General features: G+C 37.8%; 2 protein-coding genes across 8 annotated transcripts; both read left to right on the forward strand.

Moving 5' to 3' along the window:
* The first annotated feature begins 1,139 nt into the window (after positions 1–1,139).
* Positions 1,140–10,725, forward strand: fsd1l (fibronectin type III and SPRY domain containing 1-like). 6 transcript variants are annotated; one of them, XM_042396248.1, is made up of 13 exons: positions 1,140–1,293; positions 3,181–3,276; positions 3,381–3,512; positions 3,686–3,787; positions 3,891–3,913; positions 4,297–4,418; positions 4,887–5,147; positions 5,440–5,538; positions 6,557–6,686; positions 7,391–7,479; positions 7,969–8,223; positions 9,097–9,185; positions 9,513–10,724. In XM_042396248.1, the coding sequence occupies exons 1-13, from the start codon at positions 1,279–1,281 to the stop codon at positions 9,612–9,614; spliced, it is 1,515 nt and encodes a 504-aa protein (XP_042252182.1). In that variant the 5' UTR covers positions 1,140–1,278; the 3' UTR covers positions 9,615–10,724. The 6 variants fall into 6 exon arrangements, with proteins under 6 accessions (XP_042252182.1, XP_042252183.1, XP_042252184.1 ...); XM_042396249.1 differs by having other exon boundaries at positions 7,394–7,479; XM_042396250.1 differs by lacking the exon at positions 1,140–1,293 and adding an exon at positions 2,322–2,381 and having other exon boundaries at positions 9,513–10,725.
* Positions 10,726–13,254: 2,529 nt separating this feature from the next.
* epb41l4a (erythrocyte membrane protein band 4.1 like 4A) lies at positions 13,255–27,023 on the forward strand. Of its 2 annotated transcripts, XM_042395296.1 has the most exons (21): positions 13,255–13,368; positions 13,436–13,540; positions 13,632–13,677; positions 13,921–13,999; positions 15,567–15,664; positions 15,846–15,921; positions 16,059–16,146; positions 16,310–16,398; positions 16,836–16,899; positions 17,814–17,905; positions 19,895–19,939; positions 20,245–20,339; positions 22,076–22,142; positions 22,231–22,299; positions 22,960–23,028; positions 23,119–23,169; positions 23,495–23,584; positions 23,995–24,030; positions 24,569–24,637; positions 26,654–26,734; positions 26,816–27,023. In XM_042395296.1, exons 1-21 carry the CDS (start codon positions 13,273–13,275, stop codon positions 26,892–26,894), a joined length of 1,584 nt encoding a protein of 527 aa, XP_042251230.1. In that variant the 5' UTR covers positions 13,255–13,272; the 3' UTR covers positions 26,895–27,023. The 2 variants fall into 2 exon arrangements, with proteins under 2 accessions (XP_042251230.1, XP_042251231.1); XM_042395297.1 differs by lacking the exons at positions 13,255–13,368; positions 13,436–13,540; positions 13,632–13,677; positions 13,921–13,999 and adding an exon at positions 14,997–15,047.
* The last annotated feature ends 10 nt before the right edge of the window (positions 27,024–27,033 follow it).

Genomic DNA, 27,033 nt, shown 5'->3' on the forward strand with positions numbered 1-27,033 from the left:
TCAACATAAACCTGCAGATCTTCATCTTCATCGTCTTCCACAGTTTATAGCTGTTTATATATTCCCAGATTCTCAGTGAGAGAATCACACAACGCTCATTTCAAAGTAAAATCATTTCTAAATTTAACAAAGAAAGACCTGACCTGCCGAGTGCAAACTCTTTCAGAATAAAGTTCTTCATAGCCGGAGAGTCAGTTACGTCACCTGTCCAGCAGGGGAGCCGCAACACCTGCGATTCCTCCGACGGCTTTTATTTTGTTAAACAGGTGAGTCGGTTCCGTCAGAAGAAGAACAGACGCTGAAAGTTAAATAACAGACAAACTGTAACAAACTGTTACTGATCACTAAATAAAACTGCTGAATGATTGACTCACCTAATCAATGTTATTACTGAACCTGAGGCCTCCTTCTCATATGTGTTTATGATTCTCTGCTGCTTTATGTCTTTGATTGTTTTATCATTAATATGCAGCAGAGCAGCACTAGTCAACGCTCTGCTGTGTTTATTTAAACTCCTTTTAAAGAAACTGGTCACATTTCAGACTAAAAGTTAAAGTACGTGTAGTTTTTGATCTTTATTGATAAAGTATGTGACTGTATGTTTGAAACTGATCGACCAACCAATCAAGTCTTTTAATAATCAATAATTCACATTTGTTTACATTCAGGTAAAGTTTCAAGAACACATGAATGATATCAAGTCTTTTAAAAGAAGAGCAGAGTCGTGTGCTCGCCGGCTAATGATCATCTCTTGCTCTGCGACAGGAATATCTGTCAGTGTGCTCGTTGTAATATGATTGGTTTAAAGCTGCGTGATGAAGAGGAAGAGGAAGAGGTGAGGAGACATCGGGCAGCTTCCTCTCAGTCGTTTTACATCATAGTTTAATTAATAGAGCTGTTATTAATAGATGGAGAGTTATTATTAGCATGTAAGAACAACTTTTCTACATTAATGTCCAAAACAAGTCAAAGCTTTATAGAAACTGTCTAAAATGATTAGAATGAATCAATAACGTTGTTGGATATGTGCTTTATCTGTTTTTCATGTTTTAATATCATCTGAACACTTTGTCTTTATTTATGAAATAAGATTATTGTTTTTTATTATTGATTATTATTAATCAGGAAAACATCGCAAAGATTCAGACTCTTATTTTGACACTCCACACAGGAAGTCATAGTGTCACATAGACACTTCCTATCGGTGTCTCCGTCCCCCCCTCCCTCTCTCGCTCTCTCTCTCTCTCTCTCTGTCTCTGTGTCTCTCTCTCTCAGGTGATGGACACTCAGAAGGTAAGAATCTGAACCTGATCGATCGATGATCAATAATCACATCTGATCAGTGTGCCGAGGGCAGGAGACTCTCAGAGCACACAGAGAGAGGGTTAGCTAGCTGCTAGCTGTTAGCATCAGCGAGGATCAGCTGTTCATTCAAACAAACTTTATTGACATGTTTGAGGATCTCAGAACTGTCGGTTCGGTTCCAGATCAGCAAATAAAACACCGGAAGACAAATAAAACTTTGTTTATCCGGTAAAACACAACAAGGAACTTTTGCCCAACATTCAACATTCAATGTTTAAATAAAATCTTAGAAGATATAAAACATTCAAAGCTCATTTGTTAAATTAAATTACAATATGAAGCCTGAAACCTTCCTCCTTTAAACACCCGCAGCTTGAAACATTCACCATCAGTTAGCAGCGAGATGCTAATTAGCTGCTCACCTTAAACATCAGGTAACCGTCTGCTGACGTCACTGCGGACCCGTTAGATGCTGGGTTGGTTGTTTGTTCTGTCCCGGGGGGGCAGGGGGGGGGAGCCCCACCGTGGCCCTGGTACAGACTGGATGTTGCAGTAGTGAGCAGAGGTTTGGCGCGAATGTTGAGGGTGTGTTATTACATACATGATGTTAGATACTCTGCGTGTTACCGGAGGCCTTTAACCCGGTTCGGTCTGGATCGATCATGGATGTTTATAACCTGTGGCCATGATTTTCGTATATTGATTAATGAGATTGATCGGTAACTTGGTGGTAAAGTTTGGTCCTTATTGCTCTGATTGATCGTCTGGACCGAGTGATTAGTTGTTAGATATAGATATTAGATATTGACTAATATATTTTTTTATTGATTGTGAGTTTCGGGCAGGTTGATGAGTTAATGGATCAGCTGGTTTATTGCAGGAAGTGACGGAGCTTTGATTTGATTTGCCAAATATTCACCAGATTTATGGCCACGTTGAAAACGTTCCTGCGTTTCATCTGTTGCCATGGTGATGTTTCCAAGGTTTCAAGGTGAATATTTCTGTTTCCGGTTTCCCACAGAAGAGACGCGACGACTCGTTCATGTCCAGAACTGTAACAGGCCTGATGATCAATGGTAATCGGGTGTATTGATGATCGATGGTAATCGGGTGTATTGATGATCAATGGTAATCGGGTGTATTGATGATCAATGGTAATCGGGTGTATTGATGATCAATGGTAATCGGGTGTATTGATGATCAATGGTAATCGGGTGTATTGATGATCAATGGTAATCGGGTGTATTGATGATCGATGGTAATCGGGTGTATTGATGAGTGATGGTAATCAGGTGTATTGATGAGTGCAGTATTAGATATTAGAGGGTTTTCTGTGCTGCTTGCTGTCAGCAGGACTATAATCAGTCATGAAGTGTTTTACAGTTGAAGTGTATTTCCAGGTCATCAGAATCTATTGATGGTTATTATTATTATTATTATTATTATTATTATTATTATTATTATTATTATTATTATTATTACTGGGCGATGGCTCAGATTAGTGATGGCGGAGCAGAAAGACCATCAGCCCTCCGAGGTCATCTGAGTTATTGTCAGTGGAGATATTAATGATAATAAAGCGCCCTGCAGCGTCGGCTGTGGTGGTTTTATGAACAGATGAGAACATCTGACTGTACCGAGCTGATTGATGAGTTTCTTGTAGGAATCAAATGTCAACCTGTAAATGATTGAACTGGTCAAACACTTCGTCCTGTCGGCCTGAGATCCAACAGAACGGATCAGAAACTGGACGCAGTTTGTTCTTGACTAAAAACGTGTGTTTTGTTTCACGTTTTTTAATCGATGTGTCTGTAAAATTAGTTTTAATTCATTTTTTTCTGTTTATAAACATTTTATTGTTGTTGTGGTAAACAGGAAGCTCTGCGCAGGATCATCAGCACGTTAGCCAATAAGAACGAAGAGCTCCAAACCTTCCTGGAAACAGTTGACACCACGCTAACGGGACTGCAGGTCAGCAGCTGATAGGCTGAGAGGGAACGGAGGTGGGAGGGGCTTAGAGAGGGGGAGGGGCGACAATTAAAAATAATTTAAATAAACTCTGCCTGTCCAATCAGGAGGAGTCATGGAAGGTGACATCAGAGCTGGAGGCGGAGCTTGAACGACTAAGCTCCGCCCTCGAGGAGAAGGGGGTGGAGCTTCGCGGCGCCATCAAAGAGGAGAAGCAGAGGAAGGAGGCGGAGCTCCAGGTAGAGAATTTAATATTCTGTAAACATACAAACAATAAACAAATAAATCTTTTAAACTGTTTAAAACATTTTTATGTCCAAATACTTTGTGACGTCGTTCCTGTCAGTTATTGATCGTTTTCTGATAAATGTTCCAGTTTGTTTGTGTTTCTGAGTCGTTTGTTGTTTTGCAGAAGCAGCTGTCGGAGGGAAAGTTCGCTCTGCTGTCGTGTGAAGAACTGCTCGAGTTCGCAAATCAAACACTGAACATCACCAACGAAGAAGAATTCCTGAAGGTTAAAACGGATGTGAAAATCATCAATAAATCAATGAAAGTGATCAGTTCCAGTTTAACTAAACATTAACATGTTTTTATTTCCTTTCAATCTTTTCTTTCAGGCTGCAAAACAAATCAAAGAAAGGTTTGTTTTTATTTATTGATTATTATTTATTCAATAATTCACTGTTGAGTTTTTTCACATTTTCATGTTTTTAATGTTTTTTTTCTGTTTTTCATTCTTTGTTGTTTTTATTTGTATTAATGACGTCACATGTTTGTCTTTATATTTTATTTATTTTTCTTTCTGTTTTTGTATTTTATCATTTGATCATATTTTTATTTTTATTTTTATTTTTATTTTTATTTTTTGTTGATTTATTTTGAAACATTAACACAAATTTAAACTAACAAATAAAAAGTTAACAGTTATAAACCCCGCCCCTTTAACATTCCTAACTCCGCCCCCTGGAATTAACACTTCAACCCCGCCCACCCGCTGGACTTCCCGCCCCCCCTTGTTACCAGGGTAACCATGGCGCCGGCGTTCCGGCTGACGACTCGTCCGGCGGTGTCGGAGAACATGTCGCAGTTTACCGTCGACTTCAGCGTGGAGAGGGCGGGGCTTCAGCGACTTCACTTCCTGCCAGGTGAGTCGTCTTCAGGTGTTTATTAAAGTTTTCTGATTGTTTGTTTGTTTTTAACGTGTTTGTTTTGTTGTTGTTTATAAAATGTTTGTTTACTTTTTAACATTTTGTTATTTTTTTTTTATTTTATTCTTTAACGTGTTTGTTTTTATGTTTTCATTGTTTTTCATCTCGTCACTCTTCTTCTTCTCCTTTTGTTTTAAATTTGTCAAAGAATCTGAACTCAAGGTCCACTTACTCTGTTGTTCCAGAGCTTTCGACTCCATGGTCTTTCCAGACTCTTGTTTAGTGTCTTTTAGTCCAAATGTTCTCAGAATTAAGGAAAGTTCAAAGATCTACAGTTTCCATGGCAACTGAGTTAACTCCATCTGCTGAGGAGGACCATGTGACACAGTCAAAAGCTCCTGAACAAATTATTGATGGTAAGGTACGAGTAAGTGTACCTTGATTTGAGGTGTATGTTTTTCACAGTTCCCAGAGCTCCAGAGATCGACGCCTCCAGCTGTGTCGTCCGTGACAACGCTGTCACAGTTGCCTGGCAACCGTCCAGTGAGGTTATTGTCGACGGTGACAGTGGCAGCGGCGGCGGCGGCGGCGGTGGCGGCGGCGGGCGAATCGAACGCTACGAACTCGAATACCGAAAAACAAACAAGGACAGCTCGCTGAGAGCTGCAGGAGAGGCATGCTGGGAAAAAATCCACGACATCCGAGAGACACAGGTCACCGTCACAGGTGAGAGGTCAAAGGTCATGTCACAGGGGAGAGGTCAAAGGTCATGTCACAGGTGAGAGGTAAAAGGTCACCGTCACAGGTGAGAGGTCAAAGGTCACTGTCACAGGTGAGAGGTCAAAGGTCACTGTCACAGGTGAGAGGTCAAAGGTCACTGTGAAGCAGGTGTTCTCTGTGGCTTCTTCAGTTTGAATCTGTTTTTTATTTATGAGATAAAATCGTTAATTTAATTTATTTTATTTTTTATTGTAATTTATTGAAATAATAAAATATAAAGTCTGTTTTTGTGTTTCAGGTCTGAAGTTTGATTCTCGCTTCGTCGTCGTTCGTGTTCGAGCGAGAAACAAAGCCGCCGCCGGCGAGTTCTCTGAGCCTGTCGCCATAGAAACCATAGGTAAACAAACGAGTGAATGTTGTTTATTGTTTATTTAGTAGATCGTTCATAAAAGTAAATATAACTAACAATACAAATCAATACATATCAATACATATTAATACTAATCAATACATATCAATACTAATCAATACATATCAATACTAATCAATACATATCAATACTAATCAATACTAATCAATACATATCAATACTAATCAATACTAATCAATATAAATCAATACATATCAATACTAATCAATACTAATCAATACATATCAATACTAATCAATACATATCAATACTAATCAATACTAATCAATACATATCAATACTAATCAATACATATCAATACAAATCAATACATATCAATACAAATCAATATTGATTATGTGTGTAAGTCATGTGATGTAATTATTGATTATGTGCGTAAGTCATGTGATGTTATTATTGATTATGTGTGTAAGTCATGTGATGTAATTATTGATTATATGTGTAAGTCATGTGATGTAATTATTGATTATGTGTGTAAGTCATGTGATGTTATTATTGATTATGTGTGTAAGTCATGTGATGTTATTATTGATTATGTGTGTAAGTCATGTGATGTTATTATTGATTATGTGTGTCATGTGATGTTATTATTGATTATGTGTGTGAGTCATGTGATGTTATTATTGATTATGTGTGTCATGTGATGTTATTATTGATTATGTGTGTAAGTCATGTGATGTAATTATTGATTATATGTGTAAGTCATGTGATGTAATTATTGATTATGTGTGTAAGTCATGTGATGTTATTATTGATTATGTGTGTGAGTCATGTGATGTTATTATTGATTATGTGTGTAAGTCATGTGATGTAATTATTGATTATGTGTGTAAGTCATGTGATGTTATTATTGATTATGTGTGTCATGTGATGTTATTATTGATTATGTGTGTCATGTGATGTTATTATTGATTATGTGTGTCATGTGACTGCTGTATAAACAACCAATCATAAATTCTGAATTCTTCTTCATGTTTTATTCCAGCGTATAACTTTGGCTTCGATGCGGCGACGGCTCACCCGGAGCTGAAGGTGCAGGGCGACACGGTGACCTGGGAGCCACAGGGGGTCAAAGGTCATGACCCCCGACTGAAGGGCAAAGAGAATAAAAGCAGGTGAGGAAACGTGTCACAGATGATGTCATCAGGTGTTTAAATGAAACGAAGGACTTCCTCTGAACATGACTGCTGAGGAAGATCATGTCATACAATCAAAAGCTCCAGCAAAGCTGCTAAATGGCAGAGACTGAACTGACTAGCATAGCGACGTCTGATGATTGTTTATTCTCATTTTCTTTCTGCTGTGTGTTTTGACCTTTTGTCCCTCTGCTGTCTCCGTACTGCGTCCTCCTCGAGACTCTCAGGTAGAAACAGTCGTCACTGCCTGGTTGCCTAGCAACTACTGTGTCACCAATCACTTTCCTCATCCATTTCCTGCTTCATGCAGCCAGTGACATCACTGCTGACATCACTGCTGACATCACTGCTGACATCACTGCTGACATCACTGTTCACATCACGTCAGCGTTTTTTTGATGATTTTTAATAAAGTTGTCAGATCTTCATGTTTATAGTTTTTATAGTTTGTTGTTTTCTCGTTCAGGTTCATAATATTTAGAAAATAAAGAAAACAAAGACTTTGTGTTTTTATTTGATGAGACAATAATAATAATAATAATAATAAATATCAGCTGTCGTTTCATCCCGTCACTGTGGCTCGACCTCATTGGCTGTTTCACCTCGTCGTTTGTCCTCTGGCAGGTTCTTTGTTTCTCTCTTTGACCTTTGACCTTTGATGTGTTGTTTTCATTATTTGTTAGCAGTAGAAGCGCCACACCGTCACCCAATAAGACCGCAGGAAGTCGAGCAGGACGCGACCGATTCGCTGGAGAGTCGTACACAGTGCTGGGTACTAATACACATACATATACATATATATACTGTATATATACTGTATATATACTGTACATACGCAGTATATATATACAGTATATATACAGTATATATATACTGTATATATACTGTATATATATACTGCGTATGTACAGTATATATATACTGTATATATACAGTATAAATACTGCGTATATATACTGTATATATACTGTATATATATACTGTATATATATACGCAGTATTTATACTGTATACACGCAGTATTTATACTGAAAAAGATCTATGCTATTTTTTATCACTGGATTTTATTTTGACAGTTGTAACAGGAAGTCCCATTGCTCCATAGAAATGGCAGACTTTTATTTTGAAGTCTGCAGCAGTTTCCTCTGGCTTTTATTTTGGAAATATTTGATTTAAATGAAGTAATATTTTGTTGTAAAATATATTTTCTCCTTGAAACATTTTTTTAAAATGTATTTTTATTTATTTTTTTGTCTCCTAGGCGACCAGGAAATGAGTGGCGGCTGTCACTACTGGGAGCTCCGCCCCCTGGCTGACTGGAAGTCATTCAGTGTGGGCGTGGCCTACCGGGCCAGCCTGGGCCGCTTCGACCAATTAGGGAAGAACGCTGGCTCGTGGTGTCTCCACGCCAGCCAATGGCTTCAGAGCTCGCTCGCTGCAAAGCACAACAACCGAGCCAAGGCGCTGGATTGGCCGTTGCCTCAGCGAATCGGAATCTACTGTAACTATGACAACGGTACGAAGAAAATATTATTATTATTATTATTTTTATTAGTTTTTTCCTGTTTATTGCACAGTCTGACATCCTGATTTATTTTTATTTTTACACTTTTCACTGCTTTGCTGCTGCCGACTGTCGCAGCTCTGACTCGTCTTCCTGCCGGCGGCCATTTTACATGCTGTCAACACGTTTTACTGTTACACGCTCGCTGACTGGTCTGTTACCAGTTTAACTGCTGTCAGCTCCAACGCTGGCTGACTGGTCTGTTACCAGTTTAACTGCTTTCAGCTCCGACGCTGGCTGACTGGTCTGTTACCAGTTTAACTGCTTTCAGCTCCAACACTCACTGACTGGTCTGTTACCAGTTTAACTGCTTTCAGCTCCAACGCTCGCTGACTGGTCTGTTACCAGTTTAACTGCTTTCAGCTCCGACGCTGGCTGACTGGTCTGTTACCAGTTTAACTGCTGTCAGCTCCAACGCTCGCTGACTGGTCTATTACCAGTTTAACTGTTTTCAGCTCCGACGCTCGCTGACTGGTCTGTTACCAGTTTAACTGCTTTCAGCTCCAACACTCACTGACTGGTCTGTTACCAGTTTAACTGCTTTCAGCTCCGACGCTGGCTGACTGGTCTGTTACCAGTTTAACTGCTTTCAGCTCCGACGCTCGCTGACTGGTCTGTTACCAGTTTAACTGCTGTCAGCTCTAACGCTCGCTGACTGGTCTGTTACCAGTTTAACTGCTTTCAGCTCCGACGCTGGCTGACTGGTCTGTTACCAGTTTAACTGCTCGTCACAGTATCTCACGCTAATGTCTGTCATGTTTTCAGTGTAAGGAGCGACCGGAACTTTCTGTTGGTGGGTCACTGTTTTCATCTGATGTGTTTCAGGTGATTTGTCCTTCATCGACGTGGATCGTCTTCGTCTTCTTCACTCTTTCAAAACAAAGTTCAGCCAGACGCTCGTCCCCGCCTTCACTGTCAGTACTACACAACACTGCAGTAATACTACAAATACTACTAATACTACTGCTAATACTACTAATACTACTACTAATACTACTAATACTACTGCTAATACTACTAATACTACTAATTCTACTACTAATACCACTAATACTACTAACACTACAACCAATACTACGACACACAAACACATATAAAGTAAATACTATATATCAAGTGATACTTCTGTGTATTAGTACTCCAGGTAGTAAGTTTTACTGTTTATATTTCCTCTAGTGTTTGGAGCAGTACTTTGCAGTACTTCTTGTCGCAGTACTAACAGCAGTAAAACTTTGTTGCAGGTTTGGTGTGGCGGTATCTCCGTGACAACCGGCCTGCAGGTGCCAAGCTTCATGGGAAAGTTTCTCTCCACCAATCGGAGCCTCAGTAACTTGTCGCAGTAGATCGACCAATCAGAGCCTCAGTAACTTGTCGCAGTAGATCGACCAATCAGAGCCTCAGTAACTTGTCGCAGTAGATCGACCAATCAGAGCTTCAGTAACTTGTCGCAGTAGATCGACCAATCAGAGCCTCAGTAACTTGTCGCAGTAGATCGACCAATCAGAGCCTCAGTAACTTGTCTAATGATCAGTTTCTATTGAGTATCATTAATTTATGTTAATATATTTATTAATTACACATAGAACTTATTGATAACAAAACTAATTTGATCTGAAACATTATTGATCGATTGTGGAAATTGATTATTCTTACCTGCTCTTATTTTGAAAAATTACTAATGTTATTTCTTAGCTTTGACTTTTATTTTGAAGTTTACAAAGAACTTAATTTGTGGGAATGGCTTTTATTTTGAAATACCTCATTACAAATAGTGTTGTGCATTCTTACTGGATTTTATTGTGAAGGTGTGGACAGAACTTCCTGTCATGACTTTTATTTTAAAGGTGCAATACGTATAATTTTGTAAGAATTTCAGTTTAAAACATTCAGTGATGAACTAAACCGATCGACAGAATGTGAAGAAATAACAGTTTAGACATTACTTTGTGTATTTTATTGCAGAGATATCTACTGAAGTTAGCATGCTAACTGGCTAGCCCTGGCCCGTCCTGTCCCGTAATACCACTTTGTACCCCGAGAGGTGACAGTGAGTCACTGTAGCGTCCAGTCTGCCTCAGTCCAACATGACAGGAAGAAGAAGTAGCGCTTCCTCTTCTAGTTTAGGTTTGTTCAAGCTCAACGTTAGCTCAACATTAGCACTGAATTGATGTTGCTACCATACTTAGTCAAAGTCCTAGCTACCTAGTTTGCTAGCTAACAGAGCTCTGATAATGCACTGTTGATACGGCGCTAACGTAGCGTAGCATGTGGAGGATGAACTCTTACATATTGCACCTTTAAAGATATAAATGTGAATCAGAAAAAAAATATTTATGTTTTTGAGAATCAGGATGAAATGTCTCATCAGTTTTTATAAAGACGATAATCTGTGACTGAAAATAAAAGAATTTAAACATAATTATATTTATCAATCTTGTATTTATGTCATATCAAATGTTTTACATTGACGTGAACATTTTGATAAACTGTGAAAATAAAAGAAACATTTTTTAGATGAACTGTGAAATAAACAAAATGTTTGCAAAGTGTCCGTCAGCTTTTCATCTTTATTCATCAAGAATCACAGAAATATTAAAAACACAGTTTTTGTAGATTTTGTAAGATGTTTAAAATACATTTTATGTTTCATTTATGTATTCTGTATACAATTTATATATACTGTAGATATTTTCAGTACAGTTCCTTTATTATAATGTATTTTATATATTTGTATCATTTATGTTTTATACAATTTATACATTTTGTTGACATTTAAAAAACAGTTTATATATTTTCAAGTGATTGAAGTCAAGTCAGTTTTATTTGTACAGATTAACTTCATCCTCATCATCAACCAATCAGATTGTGAGCTCTTAACTACATGTTTTATGAAATGGATTTATAATATATATGAAGAATGTGATGAGGAGGATGAAGAGCAGCTTCCAGGTGCCACCACAACAGAATAGGACCTGAGTCATGTGACCTCCATCACCATGGAGACCTGGCAGGAGGACAGACAACACACCACGCCATCACACACACACAGGAGAAGGATAAAGACGTCATTCAGAGAGAGACAGGATGAAGAACCAGATCCAAAACCTCAGGAAAGGAGATCAGACAGGTGTGATGATGAAGATCAGACAGGTGTGATGATGAAGATCAGACGGGTGTGATGATGAAGATCAGACAGGTGTGATGATGAAGATCAGGCAGGTGTGATGATGAAGATCAGACAGGTGTGATGAACTTTAGTTTATTCTCAGATGTTAAATGTTTTGTCCTCCACTATGTGACTCTGTGTTCACTCGCTCAGTGAGTTTTATTAGATCCAGAATATCTTCTGCAGCAGATTATTATATATTATTATTATTATATAGATCAGACTGTCTCACTGCTGTGTTTAAAACCAACTTACAGTCTGTTAAAGCTGCTCAGCTGTGATGTTAAACTGTGTAGTTTCATATTTCATCTTTTTGTACAACTCTGTATGTTGTTTTTACTCTGTGTTGTTTCTTTGACCGCAGATGTAAATTAGCTTTAAACTATAACCTGGTGACATGTAAACTGTTAAATACAATAAATAATAAATCAAATGTTCTCGTTAGACTTTTAGTACCAACTAGATCAGAAATACATTTATTAGAGTTTGTGTGTCAACTATGAAGAGTAAAGACATAAAAAGACAATCTTAGTGATTTCTTTATGTTTATCAGACGAGGAGCAACAAGACGCTTTGTTCTGGTCACATGATCCAACCAGCAAGAAAACATGTTTCACTGTCAACTCGTCCTTTTCCTGCAATTATTCATGTTTTCATCATTTGATATTAAAATATAAAACAGACATGAACAGTCTGGATTGATATTCTGATGTTCTGTATATAAAGTTTTTATTATAAAACACTTTTCTGTTTGTTTAAAAAACATTTTTACTTTGTTTTTTTTATTATTTATTTAATTAAATCTGATTGTTTTAGTGAAAGAAAAATAAAGAATTAAAAACTAAAACTGAACATTTAAATGAGAGAGAGAGAGGAGGGGGCGGGCAAAGAGGTCGGTCTCCATGGCAACATCACAACACAACAACAGAGAGAGAAGAAGAAGACGCAGAAACGAGTGAGAGAAGAAGGAAAATCATAGAAGAAGAAAAGAAAAGAAATAAAGAAAGACGGAAAGCAGCAGGTGAGGACTTCAGTTCCCATGATGCAACTGTTTCATGTAGTTTTTCATTGTTTAATTTAAAATGTTTTTAGAGGTGAAGGTTTCCTGCATTTCACTAGAAAAAGCAAAAATATGAGAAAAGTCAGAAATTATAAGACAGATTTTACATAAATTAATATTTTTGTTGCCATCTCTGTAACCACGGCGCGGCCCCTCAGGGGGCCGGGACCCCCAGGTTGGGAACCACATCTCACACAGAAGAATTCAACTTTACATACAACATGTAACACAGACGAGTAAAAACACAGAAACTGTGGATGTGAAACGTTTCAAAACTCAAAGAAAACAAAGTTCAACGATTGAAACTCTTTAATTCACTCGATGACGAATCGATTCATCAATAATCGATTCATCAATAATCGATTCATCAATAACAGAAGAGAAAGAAATGAACCGTCAGTGTTTTCCTCTTGATTTGTTTCTTCATCTTTGTCTTTTCTTTTGTTTTAAACCTGCAGTGTTGAAACGTCTGATACATTAAAGGTGGAGGTCTCTACTGAGCATGCTCAGTAGAGACCTCCACCAGCTGAGCAGCTAACTTCCTGTTAGCGCTATGCTAACTTGAATGGAGATAAAATAATTGAATCGTGTTATCGGACCGAATGGATCAACAGTGTTTCTGTCGTTACTCTCACTGCCAGAAGGGGAAGACAAAAGATTCATTGATTAGTGATCAATCAACATGATTAACTGTTGATACTAACAGGAAGTGACGCATCACATCAGACGGTCCTGATTGTTTGGTCCATCTCCTCTTTCACTGTTTTCAGTGACGATGGCCTGTTTCCGTGGTAACCGTGAGGACTTTTATGGAGAGGTCCTCCTATTGGATGAGAGGAAGATCACGCTAACGGCTGAGCAAGGCGTAAAGGTGAGTATCAACTTCCTGTTTCTCTTCTTCTTGTTTTCTGATGTTAAGATGTTTTTGTTGTGGTCAGAAATCGTCGAAGGCGGCGGCCATCTTGCAGCAGGTGTTCTCTCACCTGAACGTGGTCGAAGTCGAGTTCTTCGGTTTGAGGTTCTGTGACGTCAAACAGCAGACGGTAAACGGAAAATTAACTTTTTATTAGAATCATTTAGAAAATATGATAAATGATAGAAATCTGTTGGTTCAGTTTAATTTTCTTGCTTCAGCACTGGTTGGATCCTTCAAAAGCTCTTCAACAACACCGAGACCTCCGTGAGTTTATCAAACATTAACGATTATATTTACATAATTCTATGCATAATTTACTTCACTGTGACTTTTATGTTGATATATTTCTCATTTATTTACTCTTTAATTAATATTCATTGTTAATAGTTAATTTAATAATTGATTGAATAAATTGATCAGTTTGGTCATAAATGTAACAACTTTACTTTTGTCTTTCTTCTTTTTTAAATGTTTTATGTCTATTTCTATTTATTTATTTTGTCTCAGCCGGGCCACCGTATATTTTCTACTTTGGTGTGAAGTTTTACGTTGAAGATCCAAACAAACTGAAAGAGGAAACAACGCGGTAAGAAACTGTTCAAATACCTTCTTTAACTCTTTTTATTACAGTAGAAACATACAGTTAGAAGAATGCAGTTCGTCACACATGAACATGTTTAGTCCTTCAGCTTCAGTTCCAACAGTGATCATTCATCCTCAGAGTGGGCGGAGCCTTCCTGTGATTCACTCACTGAACGCTGTAACCGCCATGATGACGGGACTGAAACCTGTTCATCCATTCATTTAGAAAGAGCAACGGCCAATGAGGAACTTCATCACTCACTCACTCACTCACTCAGTCACTCAGTCACTCACTCACTCACTCACTCACTCAGTCACTCACTCACTCACTCAGTCACTCGTTCACTCCATTCTTGTTCTAACACTCAGTAGGTCTGTAAAGGCAGACGGGACCTAAACATTAAGTAATGAAGTAATGAATGAACAGAAGCATGTGAGGTTTTTTTTACTGCAGATAAATGCAGAAATTAAAGTGTTTAATTAAAAAAAAAAGTCTGAGGGAGAAAAATGGAGAGGCACTGAAACACATACAGGAATTTCAGAAGAGTGCAGCCGGAGATTTAACACTGTGTCCCAACAGCCACAAAACCTGTTTGATTGCTTTGTTTTCTATTGGAACATCCTCATTGGCCGTAAAGGACGCAGCACGATGCCGCGCAACGTTTTGAGATGAACTTCTGTCAGCCGCCCTGTTTCTGTTTACTTCCTGTTGCTCGTGATGAAAACGTTGTAGAACACAGCATCATGGACAAGAAGCGGCTGATTCATTTAGCTGAAATTATGAGTTTTCTCTACGAGACCTCATTTCAATACAAAAACCTAAAAAAAGCTGGAGTAGCCTTATCGAGGTGAATGACCTTCGCTAATAACGACCTGTTTGTTGTTAGCTATGTTGTCGTCTCCACTAAAGAAACATAAAATCTGTGTTTTCTGTTTAAAAAGTAAAAACGGAGGAAAATAACAAGCACTCACCCATCTTTGACTTGAGTGGTTACGTCTCCAGTCTGACCTCCAGCACACAGCTGATGGTTGGTTTATGTGATGGAACAGAAGTGCGTGCAGGTTTAACAGGTTCAGTGTGGACGGGGTTCAGGGTTCAGGGTTAGGGATTAGGGATTAGGAGTTAGGGGTTAGGGGTTAGGAGTTCGGGGTTAGGGATTGGGGTAAAGGGTCAGGGGTTAAGGGTTAGGGGTTAGGGATTAGGAGTTAGGGGTTAGGGGTTAGGGGTTAGGGGTTAGGGATTAGGGGTTGGGGTATGGGGTTAGGGATTAGGGGTATGGGGTTAGGGGTTAGGGGTTAGGGATTAGGGGTTAAGGATTAGGGGTTAGGGGTTAGGGATTAGGGGTTAGGATACGATGCTCACCTGCTGTTAGGACGCTGTATGAGTCAAAATAAGTTTTATACAAATCTTTGAATTTATCTGTGACATTAACCCTCAAACACATGAAGCTATACTGAGATCTTAAATGATAAACTGAAAATAGATTTTTAATGTTTAAGCAACGTAAACGTTTGTAATTCATGTTTGTGTTTATTTGTGTTGAATATTTGAATATTTGCTGTAATATCAGGTATCAGATGTACCTGCAGGTGCGTCAGGACGTCCGTCGTGGTCGCCTGCCGTGTCCTCCTCACCTGAGAGCTCGACTCTGTGCTCTGATGCTGCAGGGTCAGAAACACACTATATTTATATCTGTTTTAAAAACTGACATGTTTATTTCTTTTATGTGTTTGTAACTTGCATGTTATAATTCAAGTATTTTAATTTCAATGTAGCTTAATAAGTAATAAAAGAATCATCAGTGTTTTTATCTTTTTTCATCTTTATTTTATTTTTGTTTTTTTTCCAGCGGAGCGAGGAGACTACAGCGAGCAGGACGAGTCAGAGGACAACCAGGAAGTACAACAAATCTACAAAACTCTGAGGTGAACAGAGAAGAAGAAGAAAAATACATTTTCTAAATGAATTAAAAGTTAAAATTGCAGATATTTAAAATAAATGGAAGGAAAGTACAAACTGAAAATATGAACAGTTTGTTTTAAATGTGTGTCTGTCTGTCCAGCGGTGTCTCTCGTCCTCAGGCCGAGTGTCTCCTCCTGTCTCTCTGCAGCTCTCTGCAGATGTACGGCGTCTCTTTGTTCGCCGCCTATGTAAGATATTTATAAAATAAATGTTATATAATATGTTACTATACAATGTGTGTGTAGAATGTGCTTATTTACTGAGGAAATCAGCTGAATATCAAACATTTCAAAGAGAAAGATTGACTTTAATCATTATTTTTCAATCTTTTTTCCCATGATTCCTTGCCAGGGTGAAAACCACACAGAGTACTTCCTGGGTCCAACTCCAGTGGGCGTGGTCATCTACAAGAACAAAGAGCTGGTGGGAAAATATTTCTGGTAGGAGTGAGACCTCTGCACCGATGACTTCAGGATTATTTATACAAACAATTAACAGTCAGTACAGATGCTGTGGTGTGAGGAGCTCTCACTCTGCTGAGAGAAAAAATCCCCAAAACTAAATGATCCATCCTGAACGTAAACACAGCAGGTTTCCTCTGATTGCTGTCAGAGCTCAGTATTGACTACCAGATGAACACGCCGCTGGTACTGACAGCATCTTCATACCAGGGAAATGTTCTACGACTGACATGAACCTGGATGATAAACAGAAACACCTGCATGGATGTGATCGGATTATTCAGTGAATCAGCTGAAAGAAGCTGCAGTTACAAAATATCATTGTATAAATGAAATAATTGTTTATATAAATATAAATTATCAACATTAATGTCTTTATTCTGATCATATGACTGATCATGTGACTGTTTCTCCAGGCAGAGAATCACCAAACTTCACTATAAAGACGAGACATTTGAGCTCAGAGTCATCGGCAAGAAGGTGAGTTCCTATTGGCTGGCTAATGCTAATACTAATGCTAACTGTACTCTTTAAAAACTATTGTTTAGTGTTTGAGAGTCAAAGCTGCCTGTTAGCCAAGCATAAAAAATAAAACATTTATAAAAAGAAAAACAGGTTTAATACAAAAAACATAAAAAAGTTGTAAGAACAAAAATTAAAATAACCCACACATTCTTATTTTAGTGCTGAAAAATACATAAATTGTCCGCCAAGAAATACAACATAACAAGTTGTTATGTCAGTCGCCTAAAAATGAGCTATAACTCTCTAAACTTAATCCATGTTTATTATTGTTGCAGTGACGATGGAAGTGGCCTCACTTTAAGGACATAGTAACTGATAATGCTTTATTTTACAGGTCCACTCATTTTAAAATCATTTCTTGGACATTTTTTCAGTAATTTGCAGGAATTTAACGGTTAATTTTAGAACATTTGTTACAAATTATAAGAAAAAACTGAGCAAGAGTGAAGTTGGTTTAGTTGGTAAGAACTCGTTCATTATGAGTTATTTGGGTTCATATGCTAATTTGCAGTTTGACACACAAAACTACACACTGTACACGAAGTATTTCTTATGTCAGCTAAAGAAAAATTACCAACTAAATTTAAAACTTTACATTTTTTCCAGTTATTCCCATAATTTGCACCAAATTGCACCACCCTCTCTGTAAAATGGCCTAAAAATTAACCGTTAAATACCTGCAAATTACTCAGAACATTTCCAGGGTATTAGTGTAAATATAAAGGAGCTGTAAAACGAAGCATTGCCAGGTGACGTTAACCCACACCACATGTTTCTCTAACCTAAACAACTGGTTGGAAAATAAATAAATAAATAAAAACTATATGTGTGTGTGTGTGTGTGTGTGTGTGTGTTTGTGTGTGTGTCAGCATTCAGAAACATCGTTCTTCTTTCAGACGTCGGATCGATCCGACTGTAAACGTCTGTGGAGGTGTTGTGTCGAACATCACGCCTTCTTCAGGTATTACATACACACACACATGCACACAAATTAACTCCACTCTTGCTCTGTGGAGCAGGAGGTCGGGGTTTTGTGTGGGGGGACTGGGATTGTCAGTGCTGCCGTCACTGGTTTCCCCTCATGCAGCAGCGGAGGCCTACTATGATACACACATGTAGTCGTTAATGGGACATGGGAGCCCAGATGTTAAGAGACAATGCCAGCTGCTCGTTGGTGACATTGGTGATGTTAGTGACATTGGTGACATTGGTAATGTTGGTGACGTTGGTGACATTGGTGATGTTGGTGATGTTAGTGACGTTGGTGACATTGGTGACATTGGTGACGTTGGTGACATTGGTGACGTTGGTGACATTGGTGACATTGGTGAAGTTGGTGACATTGGTGACGTTGGTGATGTTGGTGATATTGGTGACATTGGTGACATTGGTGACGTTGGTGACATTGGTGACGTTGGTGATGTTGGTGATATTGGTGACATTGGTGACGTTGGTGACGTTGGTGATGTTGGTGATATTGGTGACATTGGTGACATTGGTGACATTGGTAATGTTGGTGACGTTGGTGACGTTGGTGATGTAAATGACATTAGTGTCCTTGGTGACATTGGTGACATTGGTGACATTAGTGACATTGGTGACATTGGTGACGTTGGTGATGTTAGTGACATTGGTGACGTTGGTGACATTGGTGACGTTGGTGACATTGGTGACATTGGTAATGTTGGTGACGTTGGTGATGTTAGTGACATTGGTGACATTGGTGACGTTGGTGACATTGGTGACGTTGGTGACATTGGTGACATTGGTGAAGTTGGTGACATTGGTGACGTTGGTGATGTTGGTGATATTGGTGACATTGGTGACATTGGTGATGTTGGTGACATTGGTGACGTTGGTGATGTTGGTGATATTGGTGACATTGGTGACATTGGTGACGTTGGTGACGTTGGTGATGTTGGTGATATTGGTGACATTGGTGACATTGGTGACATTGGTAATGTTGGTGACGTTGGTGACGTTGGTGATGTAAATGACATTAGTGTCCTTGGTGACATTGGTGACATTGGTGACATTAGTGACATTGGTGACATTGGTGACGTTGGTGATGTTAGTGACATTGGTGACGTTGGTGACATTGGTGACGTTGGTGACATTGGTGACATTGGTAATGTTGGTGACGTTGGTGATGTTAGTGACATTGGTGACGTTGGTGACGTTGGTGATGTTAGTGACATTGGTGACATTGGTGATGTAAATGACATTAGTGTCCTTGGTGACATTGGTGACATTGGTAATGTTGGTGACGTTGGTGACATTGGTGACATTGGTGACGTTGGTGACATTGGTGACGTTGGTGATGTTGGGGACGTTGGTGATGTTAGTGACGTTGGTGATGTTAGTGACATTAGTGTCCTTGGTGACATTGGTGACATTGGTGACATTGGTAATGTTGGTGATGTTGGTGACGTTGGTGATGTTAGTGACATTGGTAATGTTGGTGACGTTGGTGATGTTAGTGACCTTGGTGACATTGGTGACGTTGGTGACATTGGTGATGTTAGTGACATTGGTGACGTTGGTGACATTGGTGACGTTGGTGACATTGGTGATGTTAGTGACATTGGTGACGTTGGTGACATTGGTGACGTTGGTGACATTGGTGATGTTAGTGACATTGGTGATGTTAGTGACATTGGTGATGTTAGTGACATTGGTGACGTTGGTGACATTGGTGATGTTAGTGACATTAGTGTCCTTGGTGACATTGGTGACGTTGGTGTCAATGTCTGGGGGTTCGAGGAGGTCGGGGTTGACCTCACATCGCTTCAGGGTGATTTTTATATAATCCTTGTATTGTCTCTTCTGTCCTCCAGCAGCACGTTTAGCAGAGCTGAGTTGTTTAATAGCATTTTTTCTTTAAAAAGTGAATTCTGATAAATTCTCTGCTGTGTTAAAAACAAAATAATTATTTATTTATTGTGTTCAGGATGTCGGAGTCAAATCCATTAACACAAAAACTGAAACACAACAGGTAAACACACACACACACACACACACACACTCACACTACACACACACACACACACACACACACACACACACTCACATACACAATGTCACTGATTTTATTTTTACTATTTTGCTTTTTTTGTCAAATTACATTCCTTTATTTTTATTTCACCTTTTTATTTTTCTTAATTATATATTATATTATACTTTTATAACAATTTATATGAAATTAAGCAAATATATATCAAATAAAATACTTAAAATATTTCTTGTGTTGTTGCTGTTACTGTTAAAGATAATCTGTCTTGCTCTCTCTGTCATATGTAGTGTTACTCGCTCGCCCTCGCTGGCTCTGTGCCGGCTGAACGTCACCATGCTGAGAAACAAAACGACAGATCTCTGTATGAGACCAACATACCGCAGTACGTACACTTTATCATTATTGTTAATAATAATACTGTCTACTTTTTCTTCCAGACTTTACAACCAGTTTTAAATAACTTTCTATAATTATTGTATAGTTTATACTCTAAATGAATGTCTTCTTTCTGCAGATGTTGTCATTTAAAGAACAGAAAATTAAGTCTGTGAATTATTAAACAAGACGACATCGAGCCGAACTATTAAACTGTCTGAACTGTGAAACTCAAAATATTCAACACTTCAAACACATTTCACATGTTTTTAAATTCATTGTTAACTCATTGTTTTGAGACCAATGCTATTTTCATTACATATGCTCCCACTAGATAATAGGATTCATAGACACTGTATAACACTTTTATGCTGATGATACACAGCTATATGTCCCAGTAAAGCTTGAGAACCCATCTAGATAGTCCACCATAAAAGACAGTTTAATTAACATTAAAAACTGAATGTCTGCTAACTTTCTTCAGTTAAATCCACATAAAACTGAGATCCTTACAATATAAAGTCCTCATCTGGTCACTTTTCCAACAACGCTGAGTCTTCTGTCAGAAACCTTGGAGTCTTATTTGATTCAAACCTTAATTTTGAAATTCACATCAGTAAGATTGTCCAACCCTGATTTTATCATCTCAGGAACTTTGCTGTTCATATCTGAGCTTCAGAGACACAGAAACCATCATACATGCTTTTATTTCCTAGATAACTGTAATGTTCTCCTAACAGTCATAAATCAGGAAACAATTCACAGACTCCAAATAGTTCAGAATGCAGCAGCCAGACTAACAAAAAACAAGAGATACGATTACTCCCATCTTAATGTCTCTACACTGGCAACCAGTTTATTACAGAATCAATTTTAAGATTCTATGTATGACTTTTAAAGCACTTCATGTCTCCAGGCTATACATCTGAATAACTTAGCCCCTTATCAACCTACACACAGTCCAAGTGTAAGACTAAACAGGAAGTTGTTGGCAGCCCTCATGTCCAGGTGTGAGACTAAACAGGAAGTTGTTGGCAGCTCTCATGTCCAGGTGTAAGACTAAACAGGAAGTTGTTGGCAGCCCTCATGTCCAGGTGTAAGACTAAACAGGAAGTTGTTGGCAGCCCTCATGTCCAGGTGTAAGACTAAACTGCCTTTTTCCACCTAAAAAATATAGCTCATCTCTGCCCATCACTCTCCTTCTCTGCTGCAAAACCTTTGATCCATGTCTTCGTCAAATCCAGAGCATCAACTACTCTAACAGCATTCTTTATGGCACATCACCCAAGGTTCTAAGTAAAGTCCAGTACATCCAGAACTTTGCTGCTCATCTGCTCACCCACTCCTGCTCCCATGACCACATCACCGCTGTCCTCCAGAACTTTAACTGGCTCTCTTTCCCACAATGGATCCAGTTCAAAGTCCTTCTCCTCTCTCACAAAGCCCTCCATAACCAGGCTCTTCTGATGCCAACCTCCTGTCTCCACCACTCAGGACCAAGCACCAGACCTGGGGCGACAGAGCCTTCTCCTTAGTTGCCCCCTCCCTCTGGAACTCTCATCCCAAACACATCCAGTATCGCACCGATCCGTCTGTCTTCAAATCACTGATCAAAACTCGTCTTTTGTGTGTGTTATTTTCAATGATCACTTAAAATAAAATATATTATTATTATTAAAGTTTATTTTTTTATTATACAGTTTATTTAACAATAGGATATTTTCCACATCCCCCCCCCCCCAGCCAATCAGAGAGTGGGTGTCAGCAGTGAACCAATAAGGATGCAGACAGCTCCCTCTGCTGTGCACAGGTGAGAGTCATTGAGCCAACATAAAGAGAGATTTGATGAAACTTGATGATGTCACATGATGTGTGATCATGTGACATGTGACCTGCAGGTCAGAGGGCGGGGCAGAACAGGATCATGGGAAGCCCAGTGCACCATGGAAAAACAGCGGGCCTTCGAGGTACAACACAAAAAACAACAACAACAATAAAGTGAAATCAGATTATTACATGTTAAATGTAGTTTAAAACAGACAAAAATATATAATAACAAAGTAAAATATTACATGTTACATATTTTAATTTTTTTGCTTTGTACTGTTTGTTGTTGTGCTGTTGTGTGTTTTGATTGTGGGGGACTATGGATGCAAATTAGCTTCAAGCTAACTCCGGTGCAGTACATCTTCAATGTTTATAACTGCACACTGTCCCAATCAATAAAACAAATCACTCACTCAATTTAAAAAATAAATGTCTAAAGAAATGTATTTAATTAAAATAATGACTGCTTACTAGTTTATTTATTTGGATCATATGTATATTAGTTACATTTGATATAAACAGAATAATGAGAGCACTAAAGCAAATTAAAATAACATTCATTTTTCATTGATTATAATGTTTCATAAATATATAAATGTTATAATTCTGCTTTTCACATATTTTTTTCATTTCATTTAAATAATTAAAGCTCAACAACGTATCAATTGAACTGAATGTAAATGTAATCTGATCACTGCAGATATAATGTAATTAGTTTGAATGTAATCTGATTACTGTGGGAATATAATCTGATTACAGTTTAAATGTAATCTGAATACTGTGATATAATGTCGTTCCAGTGGCCTGTTCAACCCAAAGTTTCCTCCAAACACCAAAGAAGGAGAACGAGAAGGAGGAAGACCACAGAAGTGAGACATAAATAAATAAATAAATAAATAAATAAATAAATAAACAAACAAATATATAAATAAAATTAATGTTTCCTGTTTGTCTTGTAGGCGGAGCAGAAGTCTGGATGGAGATCGACCAATCAGACAGCACAGGAGAAGGTGAGGGGCGTGGCTAACATGTAGATGTCTACAACTCTTTGTTTTTAATGTTTTTTTAAGTAACTACATTTGATTTTTGATGGTGATAAAAATTTAATTACACTGTTTGAAATATGGATATAGAAAAAAAAACATTTGATACTGAAAGCCTGGAATATAAAAGTATTTAAATGGTTTTGAAATTATATAACTGAAAAATAATTAACTAATATTAATTTGTTGGAATTCTATTTTAGTTATTTTTCTAATTTTAGTAAAAGTTACATTTAGGTTTGGAAAATTTTTGAACATGATTTTTAGGGTTTTTGTGAACTTTGACCACCAGGTCTCGTTCCTATGGCAACACAAGCAGTGGCAGTGAATCAGAAAAAATGGCGAGTAACACCGAACGACGCAGAAGAAGAACAAAGACCCGGTATTACTGTTTTATTAAGTCTCTCTCTAAACTACTTCCTGTTTTTACGTAGTGGTTGCCATGGTGACCAGAGGCCTGACTCCAGCTCTTGCTGCCATGCCAGTTCATAAGTAAACAATAATGGATGACAAATGCTAATGCTAATGCTAATGCTAAAATTTCTACATTGCTTAATGCTAACATTTATAATTTTACCTACTGGTGGTACTAATGGCACTGCTAATTGTGAAATGTTCAGGCTAATACTAATGCTACCCCTAATAATACCAGTTTTACCCAATGAAACTTCACTGATAATGCTAACAATTGTTCACATGGATATAACAATGTTTACAATTTCGTTGCAATTCAGGTATAAAGTATTTGCAGCCCATCCTAATGTGAATGCTAATTCTGTCTCTTCCTTATAGGCGGAGTCCTGACACCCTTATATGGAAACAAATTCAGTAAGTGTGTGTGAAAAAGTTTGTCTGTATGTACTTGTGAGGACCAAACCTTGAAAACCCATCTACTCTGAGAGGACATTTGTACTTGTGGAGACTTGTGAGGACATTTGTACTTGTGGGGACATTTGGGTTTATGAGGACATATATATATATATATTTATTTTAAGTACATTATTAAATATTTCTTTATTCTTTGTCATTTAACAGCCTTCATACCTGTCACTATTACATAAAGACAGATAAAGAAAGATATTTAAAGACTTTTACACAGTATATGATAATATCAAAACATATTATTATAATATCTTATAATATTATCAATAATTATAATATGTTAAATGTTGTTTATTGTAAGCAAAGAATGAAATTATTTTATGAACTTCTTAAAAGTATTTTGTTCTGAAAGGACAATCATCTGCTGATAATAACGATTGTAACTCTGAGTACTACAGATGCATGTACTGTAACTAACTACCAAAGCAGCTATAAATAATAAAACAGTATTTTTATAAATATAAATAAATGTGTTTGTTCACAGGAAGCAGCTGGTGGAGCCGGACAGTTTGATTGACAGACAGACAGAGGAAATACCTTATAAGGAAGTCAGGTAACGAAGGAAGAAGTGAAAGAAGGAAACATAATCAGGCTGCAGCAGTGAGCATCACCGGACACTTCCTGTTAGATCTGATCCTGATCAATAACCTGATCTGGCTGTTAGATCTGATCCTGATCAATAACCTGATCAGATCAATCATCCACTGATTGATGTTCAGTTTATTCTGTCATCTACCATATTGTCCAATTATTTTACATAAATGTTTCTGCTGCAGCTGCCAACAGAGCTGGAAAGTAACTGAGTACATTTACTCAAGTACTTCAGTACAGTTTAGAGGTACTTGTACTTTACTGGAGTATTTCCATGTGATGCTACTTTCTACATTTCAGAGGGAAATATTGTACTTTCTACTCCACTACATTTATTTGACAGCTTTAGTTACTTTTCAGATGAAGATTTGACACAATGGATAATATAACAAGCTTTTAAAATACAACACATTGTTAAAGATGAAACCAGTGGTTTCCAACCTTTTTGGCTTTTGACGTCTTACAAAAAGCAGTGTGTAGTCGGGGTCACATTTCACATGTCTATGAGTTGTTAACAGCTCCACCAAATAGTGATTTTTCCCTCTAAACTTCTCACATGCTTTCATTTCAATAAATGTTCAAATGATCCAATATTTCAGCAAAAATCAAAGATTAGAGAAAAAGTCCAAAAACTGAAAACAGATTTGTGTATCAGAACTTTGTTTTTTCTTCTTTCCTCTCCCATTAATCATCTCACCACCCCTCAGATTTATCTGCTGACCCTTTGGAGGGCCCCGACCCCTAGGTTGGGAACCACTGGACTAAACTAGCTAACTGTATATAAAGTAGTGTAAACTAGCTCCACCTCCAGGAGCTACAACAGTAACATGCTGCTCTAACACTGATGCTTCACTATTAATAATCTAATGATGTCATATATAATAATATATCAGTCAGAGGGACCAAACCACTACTTTTACTGCAATACTTTAACTACATCAAGCTCATAATACTTATGTACTTTTACTGCAATACTTTAACTACATCAAGCTCATAATACTTATGTACTTTTACTGCAATACTTTAACTACATCAAGCTCATAATACTTATGTACTTTTACTGCAATACTTTAACTACATCAAGCTCATAATACTTATGTACTTTTACTGCAATACTTTAACTACATCAAGCTCATAATACTTATGTACTTTTACTGCAATACTTTAACTACATCAAGCTCATAATACTTATGTACTTTTACTGCAATACTTTAACTACATCAAGCTCATAATACTTATGTACTTTTACTGCAATACTTTAACTACATCAAGCTCATAATACTTATGTACTTTTACTGCAATACTTTAACTACATCAAGCTCATAATACTTATGTACTTTTACTGCAATACTTTAACTACATCAAGCTCATAATACTTATGTACTTTTACTGCAATACTTTAACTACATCAAGCTCATAATACTTATGTACTTTTACTGCAATACTTTAACTACATCAAGCTCATAATACTTATGTACTTTTACTGCAATACTTTAACTACATCAAGCTCATAATACTTATGTACTTTTACTGCAGTAGGATTTTTCATGCAGTATTTTTACTCGTAATGAAGTATTTGTACTTTGATGTATTGGTTCTTTTACTGCAGTAAAGGATCTGAGTACTTCTTCCACCAATCAGCTGCAGAACTCAAACTCCTTCACATGCTGATAATACAGTTCAAACATCAACCAGAGGTCAAAATACAAAAATAGAAGATGATTAACTTTATTGATCAGTCAGCTTCACATCTGTACAGATGTCAGTAATCTGTAACATCTGTTGATAAATGTTCATCAAACATATTTAAATCACTTTAAATCTAACGAATCCTTAGAATTAAAGAAAACAGTTTCTATAAATCATCGTGTCATTGATCCAATCAGCAAATCAGCTGTTTGATCAGGTGACAGCCAGGTGTTTGTTTCCCATCATGAGCCAGCAGACCCGATTGTCTCCACTTCTTTGTGTCCTACAGAGTGTCGGGGGAGCCAATCAGAGTGCGTCGTTCTCCCAGGGGGCGGCGACATCGTCGGTGGGCGTCAGCTTCAGACCTCCAGTAGGTTTCAGTGATGTCATCAGGTGCTGCACCTGTACGCAGGTTCACCTGCTTCATGTTTTCTGTCGTTTTGTTTTGTAGCTCAAAGACGGAGCTGCTTCCTCCTCTTCCTGTTACCAAGGCAACCGACACTTCATGTCAATTACCCACAAGTCCCTGAGGCAGCTGAGTCACTACCCACAATTCAACAGTTACACTTTTTAACATGAAAATGTTTTTACTGTCATTTTAAACCAGTTTGTCGGTCTGTGTCCTTCATGTTTAATAAAGCAGCGTTTCTATAATATGAGATATTGATC

Source organism: Thunnus maccoyii, chromosome 19, assembly GCF_910596095.1.
Source record: "Thunnus maccoyii chromosome 19, fThuMac1.1, whole genome shotgun sequence".
Classification (NCBI taxonomy): domain Eukaryota; kingdom Metazoa; phylum Chordata; class Actinopteri; order Scombriformes; family Scombridae; genus Thunnus; species Thunnus maccoyii.